Here is a 22,203-nt window from a genome sequence, read left to right on the forward strand (position 1 = left end):
TAGTGAAACAAGCATTCATTTTTAGTTGATTTGCACAAGCTGTTTCCTTCAAGGAGGTGTAAAATAAACACTGGGACTATTAGTTACGCGTAGGTATTCTGGAAATTAAATTTTCAATAAGTGCTTTCAAAAAGAAAGAAAGAGAGAAAAAGAAAAAAAGGAAAAGATCAAAATGGAGCCTAACACTTGGTATATGCCTATAAATTGTAAATGTCTAAAATTACAGTGGTGCCTCGCAAGACGAAATTAATTCGTTCCACAAGTTTTTTCTTCTTGCGAGTTTTTCGTCTTGCGAAGCACGGTTTCCCATAGGAATGCATTGAAAATCAATCAATGCGTTCCTATGGAAACCGCCTTCAGACCAGGTCCGGGGACAAGGGCTTTTCTTCCCACCGCCAGCCTTCAGAAGGCTGTTCTGAAGGCTAGCGGTGGGAAGAAAAGCCCTTCTCCCCACCTCCCGCCCCGCAAGCTCCGGGGACAGGAGGGCTTTGCTGCCGACCGCCAGCATTTTAAAAGCCCCCGGGACAGCGGAGGTCTTCTGAAGGCAGGCGGTGGGCGAAAGTCTTTGCTCCCCACCCCGCCTGCCTTCAAAAGCCGTCCGGGATAGCGGAGAAACGCGCTGCGCTTCTCCGCTATCCCGGGAAGGCAGGCGGGGGGGAGCAAAGACTTTTGCCCCCCGCCGGCCTTCAGAAGAGGTCCAGGACCTCTTCTGAAGGCCGGCAGTGGGCGAAAGTCTTTGCTCCCGACGGCCAGCATTTTAAAAGCGGTCCGGGATAGCGGGAAAGCGCAGCGTGCTTCCCTGCTATCCCGGACCGCTTTTAAAATGCTGGCGGTGGGGAGGAAAGCCTTTCGGCCCCCGCTGGCCTTCCTGGACCTCTTCTGAAGGCCGGAGGGGGGCGAAAGGCTTTGCTCCCCACCGCCAGCATTTAAAAGAGGTCCCCGGAGATTTACCTATGGGTTTTCTTCTTGCGAAGCAAGCCCATAGGGAAATTCGTCTTGCGGAACGACTCAAAAACGGAAAACTCTTTCGTCTTGCGAGTTTTTCGTTTTGCGAGGCGTTCGTCTTGCGAGGCACCACTGTATGTGCATGATGAGATTAAGGCCAGGATCTAAAGAGGCAAATACAGAGCGCTGCAGACAGTTTTCTTTTCCTTTTGAAGCCCCTTGAGTCACATGGGCATAAGAAGGGCCTGGTGGATCAGGCCATCTTGTTCAGTGTCCTGCTCTCACCATAGCACCATATGCCTATGGGAAGCCCACAAGCAGGGCATGTGCAAGAGCACTCTTCCCTCCTACGGTTTCTTGTAACTGATATTCCAAAGCATACTGCATCTAATTGTGAAGGCAAAGCATAGCCATCATGGTTAGTAGCCAATGGTTGTTTTTATTTTTTACTTCCATGAATTTGTCTAAGCTTCTTTCAGAATCATCCAAGTTAGTGGCCGTTACACCTTCCTGTGAAAGCAAATTCCATAGTTGAACTGTGTAAGGAAGACACTTTATTGTATCTTGAATATTCCAAAATTCAGCTTCATTGGGTGTTATGAGACAGAAAGAAAAACTTGTCTATCCACTTTCTTCATGATATGCATACTTTTATAAACTTCTGTTGTGTCTCCTCTTACTTGCTATTTCTCTGAATTAAAAAAAAAATCCAAATACTTCAACTTTTCCTTATAGGGGAGTTTTTCCATCCTCTTGATCATTTTGGTTGCCGTTTTCTGAACCCTATCCAACTCTAAATTATTCTTTTTGATGTGTGGTCACTAGAACTGTACACAGTGTTCCTAATGTCTTCATACCAATAGCTTTGTGTAATGCTGTTATGATATCAGTAGTTTTATTTCCAGCTTCTTTCCTAATGATCCTTACAGCTGCCACACAGTGGATCAACACCTTAATTGAACTATCCACTATAACCCCAAGGTCTCATTCCTGGTCAGTCACTGCTAGTTCAGACCCCAGGAGCATATATGTGAAATGCATCACTTTATACTTGTACTCTAGATTGCTTATGAACAAGTTAAAAAGCACTAGTGTGTGGGGCAGTGGTATGCAGTAGGGCCTTTTCAGTGGAAGCTCCTACATTTTGGAAACACCTATTTTTAGATGTGTGTCCGATGGCAGCTCTACATATATTTTGAAGGCATGCTAAGGTACAGCTTTTTACTCCAGCTTTTGGGAGGGTTTGGTTGTTTGTGATTGTATACTGGTTATGTTGAACTGAGTTTAGCTGTCATTATTTTATATTGTACTGTCTTTTTGCTGTGTAGCCTGTTCTGTGACCTTGTGGTGTAGGGCAGGTAATAAATGCACCAAATAAGTAATAAATCCTCTCCAGCCAGCATGACAGTAGTTAGGGATGATGGGGTTCTAGTCCATCAATTTTTGGGGACTCAAGGTTGGGGGATGGTGCTTTAGATTATATTTTATGGCTGTAATGTTTTGCACATTTACTTGGGTGTGAATCCTGTTGAACATGATAGTCTTATTTTTTAATAAACAGGTTTGTATCCATCAAATTCAGCATGCTTATTGAACAAATTCTACTTGTTCAATGGAACTTCTCCCTCTTTTCCCCCTGTGTGCCCCTCCAAATCACCTCTTAGGATTCTACAGTGCAAATCTCCTAATCTGGGAAAAGAGAGGGATGGGAATTTCTGTTGCGTGAATGGAAGTCATTCTGCGAGTGCAATAACATTATTCCCAAACCTTTTGCGTTTCAGAGCACATTTAGGAAACTAAAACTATTACTTTCAGCACAAAATTCAGTATACCACTTTATGTAAGAAAAACCGGCAGTGCTCAGAACCCCCCTCTCATTGTGGGCAAAGCACCTGCACATATGCCAAAACAAACAGAATGCACAGGAAAGAAGCAGGCAGCTCACACCCAGCAAAAATTGAGAGAGGCAGGGGGCCTTGACAGGTGCAAGGACTGTGTGTGTGGGTGCCATGTTGGGGATTCCAGTGTTAAATAATAATTTTCCATAGTTTATTATTACTTATGTGCAACACCATTTTTGTTTCCGTCACTACACCTAAAGCTTCTTAAGGGAAGCTGACATTCACCATCAGTCATATGCAACTCTTGATACTGTCTTTCAGATCACGATCAAAAGAAAAGGTAGAAGGTGTGGAAGTTAACAAAGAAAAGAAAAAAGAGAAAGAGGACAAAGAAGAAGAAAAGGGTCAAGATGTAAATGTATGTATAGTAACTATTGAAAAGTTTCATTGTTCAATAATGGGCACAATACTGTAGTTTATCAACTTCATAGTGTTTCTAATGCTGTATAAAGTCTTGTTTCTCTGCATGTAGCACAAACATCTGTTCTAAATCATCCTTCTGGACAGAATGTAGTGGCTCAATAGAGGACTTCTAACAAGTAGAACATAAGCTACATTTGTGTTGTGACTGTGCGCATTTACTTACTGCTGCTGTAACAACAGTTTCTTGTAATTACAGCTGTGCAGCTGGAACCTGCTTGCTTTTTCCTATGTTCTGCTGCTTATGTTTTGCTTCATTAGTGAATGAAACACAGTAGCTGTCCAAGGCACGGAATGACAGTACTTAATTCTCCAAGAGAGTAGACTTGTATTGTTACACATGAGTTTCCCAAGATTTTATGTTGGATGTGACTGGCTATGTCTTGCATCTCCTTTTAGAAAAACAGAGTTCATGTCAGTGATCAGTAACTGCATATGGTTGCTTTTTCTCCCTCAGAATTTCGATCAGAACAAACTAGAAGAGGAAATGAGGAAGCGAAAAGAAAGAGTAGAGAAATGGAGAGAAGAACAGCGCAAAAAAGCTATGGAAAATATAGGAGAACTAAAGAAAGAAATTGAAGAAATGAAGCAGGGGAAAAAATGGAGCTTAGAAGATGATGATGGTATTAACTTCTTATGTAACTAACTGTGGGAAGGGAAGCCTTTTTGTTGCTGTTGAACATGTGCAGATGTGGAAGATCATGTGCTGTACAATGTCATATGTACTTTACTTTTTTGCATTCAAAGTGGTTAAGGGAGAGGGGAAGATATGGGCTGCATTTGCATGTCATGCTAAGCCCAAACCATAGCCGATAGTATGCAAATATTTAAACTCCCAAGGAGGAAATAACACCCGCTTTACTCCTTCCCAGACTTCTTAGTTTGCTGCTGTGTAGCAGCTAAGCCGAGGTTTGGTTCAGTGTGTTGTCTGAACCCAGGATCATGGTTGAGGTCTCTCCTGAACTATGATATGTAGCCAAGGTTTGAAGTTACGGGTCCTAGTTAGGTAGGGGAGACATTAGCCACAATCCCATATTCAGACGACACACTAAGCCAAACCTTGGCTTAGCTGCCATCCCATGCTGGGGAGGAGCAAAATAGGTGCACGCTCCTTGTTGGGAACCAGCATTTTTGCATTGTCATGATAAATCATTCATTGGTTTACAGTGATGTGCAAACCCAGGCCATTGGGTTGGGCCCATGTTAAGCTTCTGAGCCTATATGAACTGACCCAGAGATCATCATCTGAGGTCCTTTGTGTGCCCCCTCCATGGGAGGTCCAGAGAGTGGCAACATAAGAATGGGCCTATTTTGTGGTGTATCCCTGTTTGTGGAATGCTGTCCCAAGGGCAGCTTGCTTGGTGCCTTCATTACATATCTTTAGGTACCAGGTGTAAATGTTTCTCTATAAGTAGGCCTTTGCCTGATTAAATATTCTATGGCCTCTTAAACGTGTTTGTGGGAGGGGATTTGTTTTTATTATATTTATGTATTTGTGTTCTCATTTTCTATTTTTATGTTGTGAACCACTCTGTGATCTTTGGATGAATACAGTATACAAATATTATAATGATGATGATAAATGGATGCATGCAAGTGTTAAGAGTTTTCCAAGTTGTTTGGCAAGAAGAAACAATTTGATTCATTTGTTTATGAAAGCATGAATTGTAATTGTGCAAACTTCTTGTATCTCAGAATGGTATTAAATACTGCTAAAATCTCTTTTTGCATTAGATGATGATGAAGAAACTGCAGAAGGGGAAAAGGAAGGTAATGAGATTGAAGATGAAGAACTTGATCCATTAGATGCATATATGGAAGAAGTGAAAGAAGAGGTTAAGAAGTTCAATATGAGAAGTGTAAAAGGTGGAGGTGGAGGTGGAAGTGAAAAGGTAAATTTAAAAAAATCATGTTCAGGTCTTAAAATAGTATATGTGCATTAAATCTGAAATATATGAGATCAAAACTAGTACCCTATAGGGTTTGCTAGTAGGATGGCTTGTAAAATTTCTAATGTTTATGACCTTTTCTTTTTAAAGAAATCTGGGCCAACAGTTACTAAAGTAGTAACAGTGGTGAAAACCAAAAAAGCATCTCCAGAAACAGAAAAGAAGAAAGGAGAACTTATGGTGAATGACCAAGATGCAATGGAGGTAATTACAACATGCCAAATTGTTTATTTTGCCATATGAAATCCCCTATCAAGTTTATAGATTTTAGAAAACAGTTTGTTTTAACCATGTATGTAACCCAGTTTTGTGGTGTTCACCAATCTATATGCAAAACTGTATATTTCCCACAGGAAAAATGAAGAGTTGCCATAGGCATTGTGAAATATAATGGCATTTGCCTATACTTAAGTCTTAATACCTTCCTTTTGAGATTTATACTTTCAGAACTGCAGAGTCACTGATAATAATTAGAAGTAAGAAGGATTAGGATAAGCATCTTGCGAGGCCTTATGGTGGCAACAGAAGAGGGCGGCAATAGTAGTGGGGGCTTACGAGGCCTTGCCATGGTGGAAAGAAGTGGTGGCGGCCTGCAAATCCTCCTGGCGGTAGTGGGAGGTGGTGGTAGAAGCTGTGGCAGCCTGCCTCAGCAAGGCCTTGCAGGCCACCTCTGCTTCTTCTAGCGTCTCCTGCCACCACTACAAGGACTCACAGGCCGGTGCTGCCGCCACCGCCTTGAGAAAGGCTTGCAGGCCGTTGCCACTTTTGCCACTGTGGCAAGGCCTTGAAGGCCACTACTACTGACGCCACCACGACAAGGCCTCTCAGGATGCTGTCGCTGCTGCTGCCCATTGCCATGACAAGGCTTCTCAGGCTGCTGATTATTGTGCCACTGCTGCCAGGCTGCCGTGGCTACTGCCCCCCCCCCCGTTGTTGATTTTGCCACTGCAAGGCTGCTGCTGCCTCTGCCATCTAGCAGGCCTGCTGGCAGTCTAGCAGTCCCAGATTATTTCTACTCACTATGACTCATCACCATACTTTGGATTGTCCTGAGTACCACCATTTGCCAAGTCCCAGACCAAAAGTCTCATTTGGATGAATTTTGGCTATCCTGCTGCTGAAAGTGGCCATGAGGTGATCGATAATAACACGATTTATCAGTTTTAGACCTGTAAGTAGTAGCAGTTGCTAGGACATTGTCCTCTTCGCCTCTGCATATTTCCTTCCTTATTTCACATATCAGATATTGTGATATACAGTGGTACCTCGGGTTACATACACTTCAGGTTACAGACGCTTCAGGTTACAGACTCCACTAACCCAGAAATAGTACCTCTGGTTAAGAGCTTTGCTTCAGGATGAGAACAGAAATCGTGTGGCGGTGGCATGTCAGCAGCGGGAGGCCCCATTAGCTAAAGTGTTGCTTCAGGTTAAGAACAGTTTCAGGTTAAGAACGGACCTCCAGAACGAATTAAGTACTTAACCAGAGGTACCACTGTACCATGATGTTTAGCTGGTGATGTATTGCTATATTGGAAACCAGTTCATGCCCAGCCCTAGTCTGCTCTTAGTATAACTTTCAGTTAGCAAGGTAAGGTACACATGCTCTGCAGAAAGCAGATTTTGCCTGAATATTACTTTGCCTGAATGTTTGGCTTTTTTATTTTATAACTCAACAGTATTCTTCTGAAGAGGAGGAAGTAGATCTCCAGACTGCACTGACAGGGTACCAGACCAAACATAGGAAATTGCTGGAACCAGTGGATCATGGGAAAATTGAATATGAGCCCTACAGGAAAAACTTCTATGTTGAAGTCCCAGAGCTGGCTAAGATGACTCAGGAAGGTAATAACAACCGTCAAAGTAGTAGTAACTCTAGTTTCAGAGCTGTTGCATTTCAGATGACCATGGATAAAAATACGTTGGGAGACACCTGGCATACAGTAAGCCTTCAAGCTTATGTGGGGGCTACATTCTCGGGATTGCACTAAAGCCAATTTCGTATATAGTCTAAAGCATTGGGTACAATGTTGGTGGGATTGCCAAATTATTTTCTCCTGAACACCCACACCCTCCCCCCCCCCTTTTATTTTTCTCCAAGTGCTTAAAGCTGAATGTACACAAGTTAATTACGCATAAGTTGTGGGCTTACTGTGTTAGGAAAAGAGAGTCATCAACATATATTAATGCCTATATTAATGCATAACACTGTCTTTTGTAGTCACGCTTACAACATAGAAAGCTTATTGGAAATCTCAATATGCTTTATCAAAAACATTGATGCAGAGGTCAATAATATCACATGTACAGAGAATATCTTACAAGAGGGCATTGATTTATGTGGATAAGTTAATCAGTATGCTAATCTGGATTGTGTTTCAGAGGTGAATGCATATAGGCTGGAAATGGAAGGAATTATAGTCAAGGGTAAAGGATGTCCTAAGCCAATTAAAACCTGGGTACAGTGTGGTATTTCTATGAAAATCCTGAATTCCATGAAAAAGTAAGTGAACAACAGCAAAATGAAGCATGCATGTCTTGAAGTGTATATGAATTCTCCTTGTGTCTTTGCTTTCTGACTTGTGCTAATAATAATAATAATATTAATAATAATAATAATAATAATAATTAATAAATAATTTATTTATTTATACCCCGCCCATTTGGTTGGATTTTCCCAGCCACTCTGGGCAGCTTCCAACAAAACACTAAAATACAATAACCTATTAAACATTAAAAGCTTCCCTAAACAGGGCTGCCTTCAAATGTCTTCTAAAAGTTTGGTAGATATTTGTTTGCAGCACACAGTTACCATGTGGGTCTGTGTAAAAGAAATTATCTAACAAAGCCATGCAAATTCAAGATTTCAGGGTAGCTACAGGTAACTTAATTAGTTAGTGTCACTTGTTCACTAATCATATATATGTTGTGATGTATTTTAATTTCAATTAATAATTTGACTGTAATTTTTTTTTTTGATGTGCATAATAGAATGTGCAGGTTCTTAACATACAATCTCTGATTTCCTTTAAGGCATGGCTATGAGAAGCCCACCCCTATCCAAGCCCAGGCTATACCTGCAATTATGGGTGGACGCGATTTGATTGGCATTGCTAAAACAGGAAGTGGAAAGACTATTGCTTTTCTGTTGCCCATGTTCAGGCACATCATGGATCAGAGACCACTAGAAGAAGGAGAGGGTCCAATAGGTACATGATAGCGACATTTTTTTTAATGCCATGCTGTTTGTGTGCAGGTTAATAATTAATTTAATGGATCAACCATGAACTTGGAAGTGAACTATGAAAGGAAATGCCTGCTTGTGCTATATAGTTATAATTTCACTATTAAATTTGGTAACTGTTCTCCTTGCCAGGCGAAGGGGAAGACAATACAGGATATGCTTTGCTTCTGTGTTGCAGGTGTATCTAAAATGTTAATTTCTTCTAGCAGAATATGTGTGGATTAGTTTATGGAGCCATCCTCAAGTTTCCTTCCCTCCCCAATCTTTCTTCCCAAACACTGCCTCATATATATTGAGGTACTGGGTGCTACTAAGCAACTTCAGGATTTACTAAGGAAAAGCACCAGGTTGCAGTTCAAAGGAGAATGGAGCACAGCAGGAAATGTGCAGCAAAATCAGGAACAAAACTGAAACAAAATGCGAAGGATGGTTGTCTGAATGTGCCTGTAAGCCACCAAGCTAGAGCTTTGCCAATTTGTTATCTAAAAAAAGCAAGTTCATGGCTTAATGGGAAGAAATTGAATGAAATTCATATTTTCCTTGTTTCTTTACACACTTTTACATTGTACATAAAATCCTATACATCTATAAAATACCTATTACTGTGACATATTAGATTTCTCTCACAAAAGAAAATAGTGTCATTCTAGAAATTGGATTTCTTTTGTGGAAGGAAATCTCGCTACCTTCTAAGCATGTGTTGGAAGTAAGGTTCTGAAAATGGTGAGATTTGTTTATGAGTAAAGAGTCAGGATTTTTGTAATGACACTGCTTTGTTCTTTTCAGCTGTTATTATGACTCCTACTCGAGAGCTGGCTTTACAGATTACAAAGGAGTGTAAGAAGTTCTCAAAGACACTTGGGGTTAGAGTTGTATGTGTATATGGAGGAACAGGAATAAGTGAACAGGTACATATAAATCTTGTCTCTCTATTCATAGTGTCTTGATTTGTGTTGCTATCGGTGCAGAATATGTTTGGAATCTTTTTTTTTTTTTAGGTTTCAAGTAGCTTCTCTGTAACAGTTGTTTAATTTAGAGAGAATGCAAAGGTTACTATTTTGGATCCAGAGAGGCATGAGCTGGGCTCTGCTCTTGCAGCAGCCTTCCATGGCTATTCCACACTACACCCACCCCAAGAGGGACAGGACACCCATCGGGGGGGGGGGGGGAGTTCCTATTTCTTCTCTGATGCATACATTAGCAAAGGGGGCTTTTTGCTGAAGGATTCAGCAAAATCACCATCTTAGTAGCTCAGTAGGTAGAACATGAGACTCTTAATCTCTGGGTCATGGGTTCAAGCAAAAGATTGGGCAAAAGATTCTTACATTGCTTGCAGGGGGTTGGACTAGATTACCTTTGTGGTCTCTGCCAACTCTACAGATCTATGAAAATGAATGTGTTCCTATTCTGGTAAAATTTTTATGAACTTTCAGTTTTGTTGTTGAACCCACAGCTGTTGTTTTGACTGCAGAGTTGCTTTCACAATTTAGATAGTATTTGGGAGTTTCCCAGTTGTATATTTGGGACATTCCACACTTAATAATTCACAAGAAATGGAATGTATTGAGTCTAAACTCTGCCACAAAACAAGAGCGCAGTATTCAACTAAGTTTTATTTGGAATAGACCCATTGAAATTAATCAACATGGCTACGTTAGCTCCATTAATTTCACTGGGTCTGCAGTAAAAGCTGGATACCACCCAAGGCAATTTAAATTACAATAGGTTGAATGCAGACTTTGCCTTCTACAAACAAAAGGCCGCCCTGAGCTAGCCAACTGCAGATTAATCTTTGTAGGACACCATAGTAAGGTGTTTGCAAGCATCTTACTATGTTTTGATTGTTTTAACTGACAAAAAATGAGCCAATCAGATGTTGCAGGGGAATAGTACCCCCAACCTTTAATGTTTACAGCTGAGGGAATTGGTAGTAAATCACTGATGAGTAGAATAAATTGCTTAAGGGTTGCTGATAATACCATAAGTGTTAAATATTTTAATTTTCCTCAACTTATTTTATAACCAGATTGCTGAACTGAAAAGGGGTGCTGAAATAATCGTTTGCACACCTGGCCGCATGATTGACATGTTAGCAGCTAACAATGGTAAGAAGAAACTTTCATTTAATGATTTTCTTTAATGATAAATAAATGGAACATTTTATTCATATTCATAAATGGAATTCTGGAAGTTATGTATTTCTTGAAGCTGTGATATCAGATATCGTGAATATAGTCATAAAAATGGTTCTTTCCAATAACTTTTAGATGTAGGTCTTATAAGTGAAGGACAGTAACTCTTAAGAATTTCTTAGAACAAGTACATGCATTTTAGATTTATATCTCAACTTCAAAATTGGCTTACTTAGGATTACTGTTTCTTAGTTTGAAGTTATGCTGCCTGTCTGATGGTTGTTGACATTAATGCAACATTAACTTTAGTTGAAGGAAATATAGCTGCACATTTCTAAATTGAAGTAAATCCACAATTCTTTTTCAACTAAAACATGAAATTTCTCTCATATATCGTAAGTTTTCCTTCTTAGTACCAAACAATATACTAAACAGAGATATTGCAGCTTTAAAATGCTTTTTATTTCCGTATTGCATGCTTGTCAAATAATGTTTGATTTGCTTAAATATTGTACTTCAAAACCTCTACTAAACTGTTGACATTTGACTTCTGTGGGAAAAGTTCCTTCAAGAATTATAGAACTGGGCTTCCAAGACTTAAGCCATCAAAGGTAGGTACATCATTGCAGTTCCCAAGCAATGTATACTTTTAGGAGCTGAATAAATAATGAAAATTCTGCCAATTAAAATGGGATAATAACATATGTATTTAGTCCTGAAGAAGGAGATTTACCTTTTATCCGCTTTAAATTAGCTACCCTAAAAGCCACATTAAAACAGCTTTTCCTCTTCCTTTTCTTTAAAGCAATATCCTTGCTTCAGAATAGCTAAATTGTGTGTCCCCTTGTGTGTAACTCAGTCCGGCATCCAAATAAGTAGTTGAGAAATTCAGATCATAATTGATGATTGGGGTGGAAGTAACCTAGGGATCTGCAGAATTAAAGAATCACCTGGAAGGGAGCTTGTGGTGGAGTGCATAACCCCTAAGCTGTGGAGAAAGTTCCATGCTTTCTTAGATTGTAATGTACCCCAAACTTCATGTCAGGGTTCTGCTCTTCCCATGTTCAGAGGAGGTTGGGTAGGGTTTTTCCTGCCTTACCCATTCCCTTTACAGCATATAGAAGCAGCAATACCTGCGGGTTTTAGACATTTCAATTCTTCCCTAGTTTTAAGTGTCTAAGGGTTTTGTTGTTAAAACTCAATCTGCTCTCATGTAATTCCGAATCACATGAGATTGGATCCTAAAATCCCAAGTGGACAGCACTACCACAAATGCAGGGTGTGTATGTGTTCTTCTGACCCCACCCCTTATTTTTTCATCCACACCCTGTGCTTCACACTGATTCATGACCCCCTAGTGTGGTGGGGGGAGGGCTTTAGATGTTGCTGCTAATGGCGGGGGGACCCACAAATTGCATATGCAATGTGTGTAGGGAAGTGTGTTCTACTTACATATGGGGGTTCTTCAGTTCAATCATATAATGTAGAATTGCTACTGTGTACAACATTTAAGTTTAGCTTCAAGTGCATTTTGTATTGGCACTTCTGAAAGAATCGGTTGTGATTTATTTTTAAAAACAAATTCTTTGAGTTTAGACCTTAAAATAAGACAAAAGACATACTATGCATAGGCCCATTTGCCACTACAATTGGGGTAGCCTTTTAAAGACTGAAGTATAAGTGTTAAGGTGTGTCTGAAGGTATGGGAAATGTGGCTTATACAATTCCTGTTGTTAGCTGCTGTCTAGATGATTCTCCTTATCTTCAAATCAGTGTGAGAGGTGCTGCTTCTGACGAAAACAGTGACAAAACTCTTGTCTTCTTTGTGGTTGCTTTCACCCATCATAAATATTTCAAATAATAATCTATGTAGAGGCTTTTGTGGGGCTTCTTCAGTTAGCTCTTGAACTTTGCCTTCCACACATGCGCTGTAATCTCTAATATGTTTTTTTCTAGGTGGCGCTCACAGATAGTGGCTGATGTGGCTCGTTGCTTCACCTCAGTCTTAGTTTTATGATGTGTTTTGGTGAGGGCTGTTTTCTGAATTTTACAGGTTCTTCTGGCCCTGTACTGGTATGCAAGAGAGGAGTTTGACAAAATAATGGGCCTTGTGCATCAGTACACAATTGCCAAAATGTCAATGGAGCAAGAGATAAGGCATTTAGCAAATTGCTTTTCTAAAATAAATATAACATTTAATGTTTGTTTAGCCAGTAGTCAGAATATGTACCATTTTATTTACATTTGCTGTTGAAGAAAAATGGCCTTTAGATTTATTCTTGTTTCTCTTTATTTTTCTCTCGCCTTTTCATAGGTCGAGTGACAAATCTTCGGAGAGTGACATATGTTGTCCTTGATGAAGCTGATAGAATGTTTGATATGGGCTTTGAGCCTCAGGTGAGAATGGGAAACTACTAGACTTAGAATAATTGTATTGTAGAGTTGGAAGAAGTTATGTGTGTCGTTTTAGTTCAGACCTTGGGCCATATTGCAACCCTCCAGGTCTTTCTATCTGGTCCTTGGGACTCTCCCTAAACCACATCCTGGCCCTGCTTTGCACCATCCTTGAGTGTTTTGCCTAGTGTCAGTTTGTCCTTGAACACTAATAATGCTACTTGCTTGGCTGGATGGAAGATAGAGAAGGATGTGTAAACAGGTGTAGAAACTAGTTTGCTGTACAAAGCAAAATTAATATTTGTTCTGCCCATCGTTACCTCTGCCCTTGCCCATGTGGCCTCTGAAAGATGCCTAAAAGTGATTTCAGCTCCCAAGACAAAAATAGTTCTTCCATCCATTGTTTAGAACATACTTGATTAATCTGAAATGGGTGCCTGGAAAGTTCACAGGCTTGGCTGGCACATACTTAGCCCTATAGTGCTGCCTGCTCCCCAGTTCAGTAGACTATATACAAAATAGCATCAGGCAACAACAAAAGGGATGTATTTAAGAAACTCTAGAAGGCTTATGCTTGTGGCAAACTTATCAGAAAGATTAGCCACCACTAATGTAGACACTGAAGTTTCTTTCCTGTAGAATGCAGGAGGGTTGTTCTGCACTTTTTGTTGCAGAATTTGTACAGAACTAGACCTGCAAAAATAATCCTTATAGGAGATTGTCCCATGCCCAACAGTAAACAATGTCCCCAATATTCACTTGCTTTCCAATTACAATTTTCTTTCAGTAAATGAAAAAGCACTGAGAGCATATTGCTATTTGAGTATTTGTACAACCAATGTAAAGTGTTGGGGTAAACCAGGCATAGGTAATCTCAGCCCTCCAGATGTTTTGGGACTACAATTCCCATCATCCCTGACCACTGATCTTGTTAGCTAGTGATCATGGGAGTTGTAGTTCCAAAACATCTGGAGGGCTGAGTTTGCCTATGCCTGCTATCTTCCATAGGCTTTTGCAAAAATGTTTGGTTACTAAAATGTTTCCCAGAACTGTCTATGTAAGGTTTTGCATTGTATTGCATGAGCTAAGGTGCAAGTAATTTGATTTGGAGAATTGTGGTGTTAACCTTCCCTTTGAACTTGCTTTAGGTTATGCGCATTGTAGACAATGTGAGACCTGATCGCCAGACTGTTATGTTCTCTGCTACCTTCCCTAGAGCCATGGAGGCTTTAGCTCGTCGAATATTAAGCAAGCCAATAGAAGTCCAAGTTGGTGGTAGAAGTGTCGTCTGCTCTGATGTGGAACAAAAAGTGGTAAGTTTCAGGAATACATCTGCTGCATTTGCAACAAACTGCTCAAAACTCAGTTGTACATACAAAACTATACATCCAAGAAGGCTTCAGCTCTGGATTGTTTTGAAAAAATAGACCTCTAAAATACATTCACTTTACAAAGTAGGGAATAGTGATTATGTTTATCCTTGTCTTACATGGCTTTGGCTAGTGACAAAAATATCTTACAGTAGTGAGATTTATTTTTCCTTATACCAAGGATATTATTTATTTTTCCTTCGACCAGTGTTACTATTTGTATCCACAGTCTATGAACTGTTGTGCCAGGAAGCTTATATATAATGGGAGCTTCCTAGCAGCACAGCTCTTTCTTGTACTTCTTTCATAGCAGGGTGACTCCCCAACTCCCAAAAGCAAGAGAAGAAGAGCAGAGCCTTGACCCACTTCCTTAGATGCAGCTGTAGTTTTTCTTGCAAAATTTAGCAATTTGCACTATCAAAATTAAAGCAAGAATCATAGAGTTGAGATGGAAGAGAACTGTATATTGACATACTTGATTTTTACTTCCAGTATCACTGGAAGCCAATTTAAGCAATTACCCACGAGATGCTGTCTCCTTAAACTATGTTGTTCTTTCAGATTGTCATAGAGGAGGAGAACAAGTTTTTGAAGTTACTTGAATTATTGGGACATTATCAGGAACAAGGAGCTGTCATTATATTTGTAGATAAACAAGAACATGCTGATGGATTGCTGAAAGACTTAATGAGAGCCTCTTATCCCTGCCTCTCTCTTCATGGAGGTAATGGATATTATTCAGTCATTACATCTATATAACTAGAGTAAGGAAACCTGAATAATGTCATTTCTCAACATCTGTATTATGTGTCCTCCACAGGTATTGACCAATATGACAGAGATAGCATAATCAATGATTTTAAGAGTGGAGTGTGCAAGCTTCTTGTGGCCACATCTGTGGCAGCCCGAGGTCTTGATGTAAAACATCTTATGCTTGTAGTCAACTACAGCTGCCCCAATCATTATGAGGATTATGTGCACAGAGCAGGCAGAACCGGACGAGCAGGCAACAAAGTATGTATGCAATATGTTTTATGAATAAACTGCTAAAAACAGTACTCTCATAAAGATGATTTTGTTTGCTGGAGGTAGAGAATTTGTAGAACACTGCAGGTGGATCAGTTTTAAATAAAGGCTATTTTAAATCTAGGGACGCGGGTGGCGCTGTGGGTTAAACCACAGAGCCTGGGACTTGCCAATCAGAAGGTCAGCGGTTTGAATCCCCGCGACGGGGTGAGCTCCCGTTGCTTGGTCCCTGCTCCTGCAAGTAGATAAATACTTGCAAGTGCAAGTAGATAAATAGGTACCGCTCCGGCAGGAAGGTAAATGGTGTTTCCGTGCGCTGCTCTGGTTCACCAGAAGTGGCTTAGTCATGCGGCCACATGACCCGGAAGCTGTATGCCGGATCCCTCGGCCAGTAAAGCGAGATGAGCGCCGCAATCCCAGAGTCGGTCACGATTGGACCTAACGGTCGGGGTCCCTTTACCTATATTAAATCTGATCTAAGTCATAATTTAAATCAGCAGGAAGTTCATTTTGACATACATGTTTTCTGAACAAGCATGTGTTCTAACTGATCACTCAGTTAGATCAGAAGATGATAATGATAATAATCTTATATTGGTTTGTAACTATATAAAGCCATTGTGTAACCTCAAGGCATAATTCAGATTCTATTGGCCATGCATCCCACACCAGTTTTGTACTGTAGAATTATGTTGGCTTCAAGGCAACCATATTCATATGCAGGTACAGTAAGATCACTGCAGTCCTGGAACAAATTAGCATGCTAATTCATGTTGCACTGAACTATGGATAATGTCTATGTACAGCATATGTTTGCATTGTTCCAGTTTCTTTTTAAATGAGGTTATTTTTTAAAGAAGACCTTTTTATAAAAGAAATGTAGAAAGATAAAATTAAGTCTTAAAAATGTAAATTCTGGGTTGCTTCCAGTGCTATGCCAGTGGGATTCTGCTGGTGCAACAGATCTTCTGTTCCCTTCCCCCCCCAAAAAAAAATCTTCTCCAGAGTCCCCCAACTGTCTGGACTTGATGAGTGGGCTGTTGCACACACAAAGGTTTCTTGCATCAGTGTAGTTGACTTGTTGGATGCTGCCCCCTGTCTCTTACTTTTAAAAAAAGCTAAAGTCAATCCTGGAATGCTATCAGGTCCTGTGGAAACCTTAGCAAAAGAACTGTGATACCACGGAAGTCAGTGACTACATTCCCATTGGTTCACCTGTGGGTCAAGAAGTCACCACAAGATTAAAACAGACTGGTGTCTTGTGATTGCTCTTCTTACCTGTCACCCTGTTTGTTATATATTTGGTTGCCCCCAAACAGTGAATTAAGTTCTTCACATTAGCTTGGTGGATTGCTGTGTCCTAAAATATAACTGCCCCCAAAGTTTATACATAATATTTTATTAACAGGGTTATGCATATACCTTCATTACTGAAGATCAAGCACGGTATGCTGGTGATATAATTAAAGCTTTGGAGTTGTCAAGTAATCCAGTTCCTCCTGAGCTGGAGAAGCTTTGGACTGACTTCAAAGATCAGCAGAAGGCTGTAAGTAATCCACCTTTCCGTTGTCTGATAATGTTTGTGCAAAGACAAAACAGTTGTTAAATAGGCTTCAGATGGGCACTTGTTGGGACACAGTTTTAACGTAGCTTTTATGGGGTTGGAGCCAAAGTGTCTTCTGCTCAAGAACACCTCCCACTTTGAGTGTTGGGAGAGAAAAGTGAAACTAATCCAAATATGTTTTTCTGAGAAAGCAAACAGTAGCTTGAGGTCTGCCATAGAGCCTGCCTATTTGAGCACTGTGTGTACTTGTTTGCAGGAGCTTTGTTCCTTTTGCTTCTTGAACCCAAGCTGTACTTTTAAAGTTTGGAGGCCATGCTGTAGCGTTAGCCCTGGTAATAATATAATGAGAAGGAGGTAAAAGAATGTAGTTTACTTCAGACTGTTGGTTTGGTGATGGCATTTTTGAGTGCTATTGTGTGCAACAACTTCCCACTAGTAGAAACCTAGAAAAGGGAGTGGCCTTTGTTTGACCTTTCTGCCTTGTGTTTTTGTTTTTACATCTAGGAAGTTTTATACATAAGGAGCAATAAAAAATAGCACCTGCAGCTTGAAGTGGTGTTATCTATTGTCCCTTCCATTTTGCTGCATATGTACATCATAACTCGATTTATAAGCTGAAAAGCATTGCAGTTTCATTTTTTAGTTTTTCGTTAAAATGCTGCTTGGGTGTGCATGGAAATATCTAAAAAAGAATAAGGGTTCAGTGGATTTGTTCTTTTTGTTCCACAGGTGCCATGTAGTTATTTTTAAAGGTGAAATATATTTCTACTTTATGTGTGATACCTGTTAAATCTGCTTTTTTGTTTCTACATTTGGAGTTGAAGTCTGCATATGAAATTTTTCTGCCTGCATTATGTGTTGTGAGTGCTTAGCAGCACTTTAGCAGGATCAGCTCCCCCATTCATTAACATAAACAAGTACTGAAATATTTGCAATAGACATATTAAAAGCTAAGTTGGAATTTTTATATTGTGGGAGTGACTTCTGAACAAGGAGATTTGCCTTTTAGGAGGGGAAAACAATTAAGAAGAGCAGCGGGTTTTCTGGGAAAGGATTCAAGTTTGATGAAACTGAGGAGGCTTTGGCTAATGAGCGGAAGAAATTACAGAAAGCTGCACTTGGCTTGCAAGATTCAGATGATGAAGATACGGCAGTTTCAGTAAGTATTTAAATTTACTTTTTAGTATAGCATTCACTTCATATATATACATAGTAACTACAGAATTGTGACTCACTTTTTCTGCTTCTGTTCTGATTGATTTCACAAAAACATGGTTGCTTGTTAGCTGAATTTCCTTTTTACATACAATTAAAAGGATTTTTGGCATTCAGATGCTTCATATTTATGGAAGTATGGAAACTGAATACTGGATGGCATCCAACCTTGCACAAGTGGACATCCCTTCATGCAGCAGGATTTTCCTGTCTTCACCTTTTGTAGGCCCCTGGGAGCTCTCAGGCTTCACTCCAGAAGATTGACAGATCCGCAGGATCAGATTTGGGGACATGTGGGGTGCTTCAGGGTTGAGGAAAGGAAGGGAAGTCATGTTACACAAGTGAAGTCCCTTGCACAGTTGGGCAGACATCACTGGATGTTACCTGCTGTTTATAACAAAGAACCTTGTGAGACCTTGAAGACAAACAGATTTATTATACATAAACTTTTGGGACTAAAGTCCAGTCCACTTCATCAGATGCATTTGATGGAGTAGATTTTGGTCCATGACAGCTGTATGTCATAAGAAGTTTGTTACACTTCAAGGAGTCACAAGGCTCCTCATTGTTTTTTTCTGCAATGAACTAATTTATCTGCCTTTCTTGAAACTGTTTATAATGAAGGTCAGGCAGGGTTTTCAAGTTTTGATGATTTTTCTATTGCCTTTCACTCAAAATGAGACGGTCAACACCCCAGGCCGAATTATTTCAGAGACTGATTTTTGCTTTTATTCATATAATAGGTGGAATTCAGAGTTGCACACATCAGATGGAACAATCCTGCCTCGACTGTGTGCTTTTCTGGGGGGTTCTGACCTCCCCCAGAGTCAATTGTGGGGGTCACACAGGGAGAGGAGATGGGAGAAGCCCCATTACAAAAGGAAAAGTCCTTGCACTGGGCTTCCACTGACGGAATTGACCATGATTTCCAAAAACTTGAAATTACATTGTTTTTTCTTTTTCAATAGATTGACGAGCAGATTGAAAGTATGTTCAATTCAAAGAAAAGAGTAAAGGACATGGCATCATCTGGCGGGACATCTAACGTTCCTGCCCCAACAGCAGGAAATGCAGAAAAGTTAGAAATTGCTAAGAGATTGGCATTGAGAATCAATGCACAGAAGAATCTTGGAGCCGAGGCACAAGTATTGGTCTCTTTTCAATTTAAGGTCACCCTCCTTTACAAAGCAAACATTTCTAAACTTTTATTGAATATGTTATATGTTGCCGACTGCATACAGCAGAATTCTCATTATCTGGACAACCTTAAGAGACACACACATTTACACTGGGGTAAAAAATTGTGTAGACATTGTTTACAGAGTTCTGTGTTAATAAATGCTCAGTTTTGATTTACATTTGTGCAGAAACAAAACCATACAGTCTAAGTTAAGTAAGGAGTAAAAAAATTCACATTCCCTTTTAATGCCTTTCTGTGGTTCTATATATGTAACTATCCCAGAAGTGAGGAGTGAAGTATTTATTTTGAATAGCCACTACAGCAGGGATGAAGAACCAGATGTTGCTGGGCAGTCTAGGAATTTGATGACTTGGTTAGCAGAACAGAGGGGCACAGGGCATGAAAAGGAATTCATATATGGGAGGTCCAGATAACCAAAAGTTCCACTGCATATATGTTGGCAATATTTGAAGTGTTTTTGATGTGACTGTTGATGCAGAAATTCAAAGTATTAATGCCAATAACTGGGCCAACTATGAAAGTTATAAATACCTTAATAATTTTTCAAGGTCCCTAAAAAAAGTCATTAACCATATTTGATATGCAAAAATGCCTTTTTAAACAAAAGTTCTTTGTAGAATGGTATTTCTGCATGAACAGTTTTTTTGTGGTTGGCTGTTAGCATGCTCAGTAACAGTGATTACCGAATAAGAATTTTCTCATTTTTGTCATTAATTCTCATTTTTTTTATGAACGCTTCAGTCCCAGTTTGGGATAGATAGCAAAAAAATAGGTGCCGATTTAGTCCCAGAGGACATTAAATAAAATTAAGTAATATGTTTGTTGACCAAAAAACAAGGGAAAAGAAAAGATAAGAAAAAAGGGCACCAGTACTATAAATATGTATGTACTAATGCTAAACAGGCCCAACTTATTTCAGCCATAAAGTTAATATCTGAAAATATAAGGGTCTGGTGACTTTTGCTTCAGTGTATCTGAAGAAGTGTGCATGCACACGAAAGCTCATACCAATAACAAACTTAGTTGGTCTCTTAAGGTGCTACTGGAAGGAATTTTTTAATCTGAAAATGGGTTACTGTTCATATACTTTTTGCTCTGCATGAGCCACTTCCTAGGTGAGCAGTATTTTGCCCACTATTTGTGTGCAATGTGGAGAACATGCCAGAATCATGAGTTAATGCAAAGTTTCCGGAAAACCTTAAACAGGATCTCTTTTCTCTGCAACAATATTTTGGCACTTATTTTTTTGGTCTGAGCTATCTTCTCTGACTTACTCTAACCGGTCTAGGAACATAGAGGGAATCATACTATAATGGCCAGTGTTGGCCATGCTGCCACAGTACTATCAGGGAGGGGAGTACGACACATGCCCTGGTTGCTGAGGCAGCTGTGTGGACGCTCCCTGCCTTGCTGTGTGGCAGTGAAACTGCCACAGTGCAGTAAAATCGGGAGCATTCCCATTGCTGAAGCACCTCAGTCACTTTTTCCTATCTTGGCATGCTGAGGTAATTTCACTGCTCTGAAAGAGAGTGTGTTGCCTCAGTTGTCTTGGTAACCAGAGGCATTAAAATGCTACAGAATTTATTTGCTGCTCTTTCAGCACAGACTCTCAGAGCAACTAACAGTCATAACATAAAACTAAACAGTAAAAATTTAGTTACAATCATAAATAAATAAATGCAGCAGAGCAATAAAACCATATGAAAAGCCTCCTGTCACAGCAAAAAAAAAAGAGCAACCAGTTATAACAGCTAGTTGAATGATCAGTGACTGGTTGGGATCATTCAGAGAATAAATAGCATGCCAGTCAGATAATCACTAGCTGGTAAAAGACATCACCATACTAATTTTATATTACTTTTGGGTGTAATCTCTTCAATTCTATTGGTCCTAGGATTTTATGTTTGGGGTGAGTTCATTTTGCTAAGAAGCGGAGGGTTTTTCTCATAGAAGGTATTTCATGGTACAGTGGTACCTCGGGTTACAGACGCTTCAGGTTACAGACTCCACTAACCCAGAAATAGTACCTTGGGTTAAAAACTTTGCTTCAGGATGAGAACAGAAATTGTGCGGCGGCAGCAGCAGGAGGCCCCATTAGCTAAAGTTGTACTTCAGGTTAAGAACAGTTTCAGGTTAAGAATGGACCTCCAGAACGAATTAAGTTCTTAACCAAAGGTACCACTTTACTAGGGTAAAACCCCATTCCAAACTTAGGCCAGAATCCAAAGATGCATGCAACTAATTGCATGCAGAAAATGCAGGTGTGGATTTCTGGAACAGCAGTGTTTGGAACAGAGGAGTTACAAATACAGTTTTTTGCCTAGCATTGTTTTCTTTTGTATAACAAAAGCATCCTGAAACCCTTGGGCTTTTTGGATCTCCACCACTTGGTTGCATATACAGAGTTGCAACCTAGGAAAGGGAGTCATAACTTGGGGGCAGCTGTTTTGAGAAAGTGCTTAATCCTGTTCCAGATTCTTTTCCTCTTATTATAAAGCTGTTAGTCCAAGCTCATTCTGCAAACAAGCCAACACAATACAGTTTAGGCCATGTTTATAGACATACCTGTATGTAAACCCGTGCAAAATTGGACAAGAGCCTGCTAACGCTTTTCAGCATTTTCATTTAAAAGCATAATTGGTAGCAAAATGCTGTTTTAGTTTTGTTAGGCCAAACTTGATGTGATGGGGCAGCCATGTTTATTTAGGAATATGTCTCACTTTCATGCCTTAATTGGGCAGACATAAAAAATAGTACATGGATGAGGGAAGCTAGGCCATCCCTTACTTTGCCTTGTGCTCCATTGCTTCAGAACACTCCCAGCCAACTCTAATATCTGAAG

The 22,203-nt window shown here is 39.9% G+C and overlaps 1 protein-coding gene across 4 annotated transcripts in view; it reads left to right on the forward strand.

The window, feature by feature from the left end:
* DDX46 (DEAD-box helicase 46) overlaps positions 1-22,203 on the forward strand; it is a 38,020-nt gene that overhangs the window by 6,947 nt on the left and 8,870 nt on the right. For 2 of the 4 annotated variants that reach the window (XM_053376830.1, XM_053376832.1), the window contains exons 5-20: positions 3,108-3,204; positions 3,724-3,889; positions 5,001-5,158; positions 5,306-5,419; positions 6,895-7,060; positions 7,598-7,718; positions 8,249-8,424; positions 9,246-9,367; positions 10,486-10,564; positions 12,906-12,988; positions 14,134-14,298; positions 14,917-15,079; positions 15,176-15,369; positions 16,790-16,927; positions 17,955-18,104; positions 19,129-19,329. In XM_053376830.1, coding sequence (XP_053232805.1) covers positions 3,108-3,204; positions 3,724-3,889; positions 5,001-5,158; positions 5,306-5,419; positions 6,895-7,060; positions 7,598-7,718; positions 8,249-8,424; positions 9,246-9,367; positions 10,486-10,564; positions 12,906-12,988; positions 14,134-14,298; positions 14,917-15,079; positions 15,176-15,369; positions 16,790-16,927; positions 17,955-18,104; positions 19,129-19,329 — 2,293 coding nt within the window. The remainder of the gene's footprint in view (positions 1-3,107; positions 3,205-3,723; positions 3,890-5,000; positions 5,159-5,305; positions 5,420-6,894; positions 7,061-7,597; positions 7,719-8,248; positions 8,425-9,245; positions 9,368-10,485; positions 10,565-12,905; positions 12,989-14,133; positions 14,299-14,916; positions 15,080-15,175; positions 15,370-16,789; positions 16,928-17,954; positions 18,105-19,128; positions 19,330-22,203) is intronic. The other 2 variants (XM_053376831.1, XM_053376833.1) reach the window with 1 other exon arrangement.

Source organism: Podarcis raffonei, chromosome 2, assembly GCF_027172205.1.
Source record: "Podarcis raffonei isolate rPodRaf1 chromosome 2, rPodRaf1.pri, whole genome shotgun sequence".
In the NCBI taxonomy this organism is placed as follows: domain Eukaryota; kingdom Metazoa; phylum Chordata; class Lepidosauria; order Squamata; family Lacertidae; genus Podarcis; species Podarcis raffonei.